Below are 5,986 nucleotides of genomic sequence, written 5' to 3'. Positions count from 1 at the left end.
CTCCCAGCGCTCTCGGCCGCTGCCCCCGCCACCCGCACGGAACTGCGAAGCCGCGCCCGTGCCGCGCCCTCTGCGCGGTGCCTGTCAGCCGCTGGCGCGTTTATTTCCCGGCCCCTCGGCTCTAGATTGTGCCAGGTCTTTCCCGGATAGCGACGTGTGCGGAGGCCGGGCGCGGTGGCACACTCGGGAAGCCGAGGCAGGAGGATCGCCCTAAGTTCCAGGCCAGCCTGGGCTACATAATGAGTTCAAGGCCAGGCTGAACTACATAGCAAGAGCCTGTCACAAAACAAACAAACAAACCCCGCACCCCACCAAAGTGTGGTGACACTTCTGTTGTCAGTCTTCTTTTTTTTTTCTCTTCTTGTATTCTTAATGTAACTTTGTTTTTATCTTCTAATGAATTTTGATCAGAAAGGGACTGTGCCACAAGTACCTTAATTTTCTTCTTGTCTTTTTGAGACAGGGTCTCACTATGCAGTTCAGGCTGACCTTGAGCTCACTTTGTAGCCCAGCCTGGCCTCGAACTCACAACGATCCTCCTGCCTCAGCCTCCCAAGTGCTGGGATTACAGGCCTGCGCCACCGCGCCCGGCTGGCTTGTAATTTTTTGAGCAAGTTTTGTTGCTTAGTGGAGAACTCTTGAGTGATTTGCAGATGCTGCTGCTCTTCATGTGCGAGGACCTCACTGTCGTGATGCTTCGAGGCTGTGACTGCTCTGTGGATCACAGAGCTCGGTGAGGGCGCCGGCTGTGTCCCTAACCAGTGTATCTTCTGCCTGCCTGGCGCCCTGTTTAGGACCGGCTGACATCATAATTACTTGTTGATGTTGAAAAAAATATTTTATTGGAAGCAAAAATAACTACCTTTGCGTCTAGGAAAAATGGTTTTAATTGGTATATATCTCTCAAGGGGCGAGATTAAATGTTTTATGGACCTAGGTCACAAAATGATACTGACGACATTTCTGTCTTTACTGTCTTTTAGGTGGCTTTTTCTCAAGTATTTTTTCCAGCCTCTTTGGAACCCGGGAAATGAGGATTTTAATCTTGGGACTGGACGGTGCCGGAAAAACCACCATTTTGTACAGATTACAGGTCGGAGAGGTGGTCACCACGATTCCTAGTAAGTGTCGGTGTGGTGAGTGAGCCCTGCACACCCTGGCTTCCCTTCTGATGAGGTTTTCTCAGTGCTTGTAGTAAATGAGTGTGTGAACGTACGGCGTGGGCATCACACTGAGAGTGCTTTCTCCGTAAACGAGGGGCGCTTGATGGGATTAAGGCCTCTGTCGCGCCGCGGAGCTGGCTGAAGTTGGTGGACGTCACCGCGCCTTTGTGACAGCGGTGTCCTTACCGCTGAGGTGGAGAAAGTCGGTCCTGTGGGCTTTGAGAGGGCAAAGCAGGCGGGGCTTACAGAAGCACTTTGCAAAACCGTGCAACAGTTATATAATGTTAAGTAATACTGCTGCATATGAAATGCCTTTTGTGGGTATCTTCCACTATTTGATTAGGACTAGTTCCTCGTCAGTAATTTATTGATTTGTTTTAAAGATCTACATTGTAGGGCCGGGATATAGCTCAACGGTTCATCGCCTGCCTGGCAAGCCCAAGGTCCTCAGTGGAGTCCAGCACCAAAAAAAAAAAAAAAAAAAAAGATTGCAGACTGAATGTTAAAATAAACCAGTGCTTAAAAATAACACCTCGCAGGGCATGGTGGCGCAGGCCTGTAATCCCAGCACTGGGGAGGCTGATGCAGGATTGTTGCGAGTTCGGGACCAGCCTGGGCTACAGAGTAAGTTCAAGGCCAGTCTGAACTGCATAGCGAGTCCCTTCTCAAAAACACAACAAAAAATAAAAATAAAAAAATAGCACCTCAACTTCAATTCGATTGGTGCTCTCTGGGAAAATGGTCAGACAGTCCTGGGGGGGACACGAGGGTACCACTGCTGCTGCCTTCTGCTGGTTGGATTTATGTAGAGACCGAGTGAGCTGAGCGTGCACGGAAGCCTTCCTGCAGCCCGCTCGGGATGGTTTTTGGTCACCGTTTCGGCTCTCAGGTTTCCTGAGGGAACTGCGTAAGCCTGTGACATCTGTTTGTGCGCTACCTGGAGTCCTGTCTCAGTCCCCGCCCCCCCGGGGGGCTTGCATGCCTGGCTGCCCTGGCAGGGCGGCCCCGGTTGTGGATCACAGGCAGTGGGCGGCACCCTTCGAGAGGAGCCGGCCTTCCTCGCTTGCTGGCTTTTCTCAGGCTGCCACGCCACACCACCGTGGAGGACACGGATGTGGGAGATGAGCGCCCGTAAGCCTCGTCCGCACATGGGTGCTGAAAAGCTGAAATCACCATGCGGTTAGGACTCTGGGCTGTTTTTATTGGAGTTCTTTTTCTTTTTTTTTTTTTTGGTCTTTTTGAGACAGGGTCTTTCTGTGCAGTCCAGGCTGGCCTCGAGCTCACTTTGTAGCCCAGGCTGGTTTCGAATTTGGAATGATCCTCCTGCCTCAGCCTCCCGAGTGCTGGGGTTACAGGTGTGGCCCACCACGCCCCGTTTTACTGGGATTTTTTGAGCTTGTAAAATGTAAGTGGTCTGTGTCGGTGCCCGCTTTCCGTGCTGGCCCCTTGGGGACTGCGGTATCTTCCCACAGCTTGCTGCCTGGTGCCCTGGCTCCACCTGAGGAGGTGGGGTGACCTGAATGCCCCGCTCCGGCCGGGCTGGCTTGGGTTTTGCTCCTTGTGAGCTCGGGGTGCTGCAGAGGTGGCCCCGAGACCCAGCCTGAGAGTGCACAGCCTCGAGATGCATGTGCTGTGCCGAGGTGCAGGTCAGGACCCAGTCCTTGCTGGCTTCGGGCCTGGGTCTGTGATGGCCGCTTAAGTTCTGGCTTCTGCAGTACATCTGAAGCCGCACTGTGTAAACACAACGTGGGGACTTGGGCGGCCCCCACGGTGGATGCAGCACTGGTGCAGAGCGCCCCGGGCAGGGAGTGCTCAGCCACTGCACCCTCCATTGCCCAGACTCGGGGACCGGATAGCTGGAAGGTGTGCATGTCATTGCACACGTACGAGTGATGTGATTTCTCTTTCAGCCATCGGATTTAATGTGGAGACAGTGACATACAAAAACCTGAAATTCCAAGTGTGGGATTTGGGAGGACAGACAAGTATCAGGTACGATATCAGCGTCAGGTTATTTTATGTTCTGTGGTGTTTAAACATTCATTGGTCTTTTTTTATTTTTTTTTTTTTTTTTTTGATTTTCAAGACAACGTCTTGCGTGCAGTTCAGGCTGGCCTAAGGCTCAGTGTAGCCCAGGCTGACCTCTGACTCCGTAGGCGTCCTCCTGCCTCAGCCTCTCGAGTGTTGGCATTGATTGGTTTCTTTTTTATTTTGTTTTTGTTGTTTGAGACAGGGTCTCGCTGTATAGCTCAGGCTGCCCCTGAACTCACAATCACTGTGTAGCCCAGGCTGGCCTCGAACTTGTACCAATCCTCCTGCCTCAGCCTCCCAGTGCTGGGCTTACATGCCACCATGCCTGGTGAGTGCTTTCTTTAACAGCAATAAACCAAAATATATTTTCCCTCGTATAGTGGATGGGAGTTACTAGTTTAAAATGACATAAAATTTGAAACTGTTTCCTTAGCATATCCATTGAATTAAAGTGTCAGGAAGCCAGTTCTTCAGTTATCACACAAATCTTTTTATAAAAATCTCAAGACACAGTTACGTTAGTAGTTTTTAATTCAGAAGGGCTCTCCAGCCCATTCGTGCCAGCTCTTTCCTCTAGGAGGAGACTGTTGTGGAATTTGTAGAAATACCTCCCAGGCTGGGCGTGATGGCGCATGCACGCCCTTGAGCCCAGATACTTGGGAGGCTGGGGCAGGAGGATTGTCAAGTTCAAGGCCAGCCTGGGCAATTTAGCAAGCTCCTGTCTTCAAAAAAAAGTACAGAGGTCTGGGGCTGTAGCTCAGTGTGAAGGGCCTCCTCTCAGTCCCCCTAACAGAGTAACTGACGCCTGTCCCAGCCTGGCGGGTCCGCCATGCGAGCTAATGCAAATGCATCGTAGACGCCTTCTGCCGCCAGGGCTCCTGAGGCGCTGGGAGGGCTGGGCCGCTCAGCCATAGCTTGCTGCGGCTCCGTTAGTTAGGGATGCTTCCTGGGCTGCTGCCTGCCTTGACCTCATTTCTGCAATCACTCTTGAGTTTAGTTTCAGCCATTTCTGGTGTCTTCAGTGACTGGTGATTATCATACAAAGTTTCATTAAAATAAAGTCTGCTCCTTTTCAAGGGACTGCTGCTTGAACATTTGTAAGCTAGCTATAATGATGAGGAATGTATATAACTTCTGTTACTACACGTAGTATTTTATAACTTAGCCTGCACTCCTTTCACAACTTTGTGGTTCTGTGTTTTGTTTGTTTTTGAGACAGGGTATCGCTGTGTAATCAAGGCTGGCCTTGAACTCTCTGCGTAGCTCAGGCCGGCCTCAAACTCGTGGTGATCCTCCCGCCTCAGCCTGAGCTTAGAGGCGTGGGCCACCACGCCCGCAGCCATGTACTATTTGTCGGTACGCTTTCAGCCGCCTGGCACCCGAGGGCCACGAGGTCTGTGCCCGGCACGCAGCGCAGGCTGCACTCGCGCCTCCGAGCGCCCCCTGCCCTGTCCCTGGCGCACGCTTCTCCCGCTGTCCTGGGTGGTAACGGGGACCCCCTCCCACGTTCCTGTAGGCCGTACTGGAGATGTTACTACTCGAACACGGACGCCGTCATTTACGTGGTAGACAGCTGTGACCGGGACCGCATCGGCATCTCCAAGTCCGAGCTGGTGGCCATGCTGGAGGTGAGCCGGGACGGCGCTCGGGCTCGCGCAGGGCTGCCGCGTGCGTGCCGGGACACGGTGCAGAGTTCCGGCGCAGGGACGAGGTCCCGCAGCTCTGGGCGACCCCCGCCCCTAAAGCTCCTGGGAGAGCCGGGTTCCCGTCGGGTCCTGTGACCCAGACCCAGGGCCTCCCCGAAGCCGCGTCCTCCTCCGCTGCAGCTGCCCTGCACACTCCTGCGCTTGAGGCAGAAGGGTCCTCTGGGCCCTTAGAGCGAGCGTCGCAGCCGCGAGGCGCGTGCTGTTTGTGCGTTGTCGCCTGCCAGCGTTGGTGGTGCTCAGCCTCCGTGCCTCCCCCTGGGCAGAGCGGGCTGCACCTGCCCCAGGCCGGCCTGGGCCGCCTCACCCTCCGCCGCCTCTGTGCTGGGGTGTGGCCTGCACCACCATGCCTGCCTTGAAGCAGTGTTTATGGTTTGGAGAAACATTCGTGATTCTACTTTAAAGCATGTTATAGGAGTACAAGTAAACGTCATCTTCAGTGAGTAAATGTATTAAGTACGCATGTACAGAACACAGTGCTAGGAGAAAATAATGTTAAAATTTGCTTGTGCCAGGCGTGGTGGCGCACGCCTGTCATCCCAGCACCCGCAGGCTGAGGCAGGAGGATCAGTGCAAGCTGAAGCCGGCCTGGGCTACCTAGTGAGTTTAAGGCCAGCCTGCACTGCACAGTGAGACCCTGTCTCAAAGACAAAAGCAAGCCCCCCCCCCAAGATGCATTTTCGATGCTTCTGCCTGGCTCGAGGGCGCAGGCTGGTGAGGGTGAGGTCTCCGCGTCCTTAGGAGGAGGAGCTGCGGAAGGCCGTCCTGGTGGTGTTCGCCAACAAGCAGGACATGGAGCAGGCCATGACCCCCTCGGAGACGGCCAACGCCCTGGGCCTGCCGGCGCTCAAGGACCGCAAGTGGCAGATATTCAAGACGTCGGCCACCAAAGGCACCGGCCTGGACGAGGCCATGGAGTGGTGAGTGTCCCGAGCCGAGGCGGCGCTCACCGTGCGGGGCGGGAGCTTCCGCCCGACCTCGGTCGCCCACGGCGCTGTCCCCTCCGCAGGTTGGTGGAGACGCTGAAGAGCAGGCAGTAGCGGCGCCCCGCGCCCCGGCCGCCTGTGGACTGGAGACGAGGCGGGCGCC

The 5,986-nt window shown here is 54.7% G+C and overlaps 1 protein-coding gene across 1 annotated transcript in view; it reads left to right on the top strand.

The window, feature by feature from the left end:
* Arl1 (ADP-ribosylation factor-like 1) overlaps window positions 1–5,986 on the top strand; it is a 19,373-nt gene extending 13,387 nt beyond the window's left edge. The window contains exons 2-6 of the mRNA XM_005374549.1: window positions 984–1,121; window positions 3,074–3,155; window positions 4,711–4,822; window positions 5,639–5,817; window positions 5,907–5,986. Coding sequence (XP_005374606.1) covers window positions 984–1,121; window positions 3,074–3,155; window positions 4,711–4,822; window positions 5,639–5,817; window positions 5,907–5,937 — 542 coding nt within the window. The 3' untranslated portion in view covers window positions 5,938–5,986. The remainder of the gene's footprint in view (window positions 1–983; window positions 1,122–3,073; window positions 3,156–4,710; window positions 4,823–5,638; window positions 5,818–5,906) is intronic.

The sequence above is a fragment of the Chinchilla lanigera genome, unplaced genomic scaffold (genome assembly GCF_000276665.1).
Source record: "Chinchilla lanigera isolate Chin_1 unplaced genomic scaffold, ChiLan1.0 scaffold00004, whole genome shotgun sequence".
In the NCBI taxonomy this organism is placed as follows: domain Eukaryota; kingdom Metazoa; phylum Chordata; class Mammalia; order Rodentia; family Chinchillidae; genus Chinchilla; species Chinchilla lanigera.
Note: the sequence above shows the minus strand (reverse complement) of the source record. Positions and strands in the feature narration are given on the sequence as shown.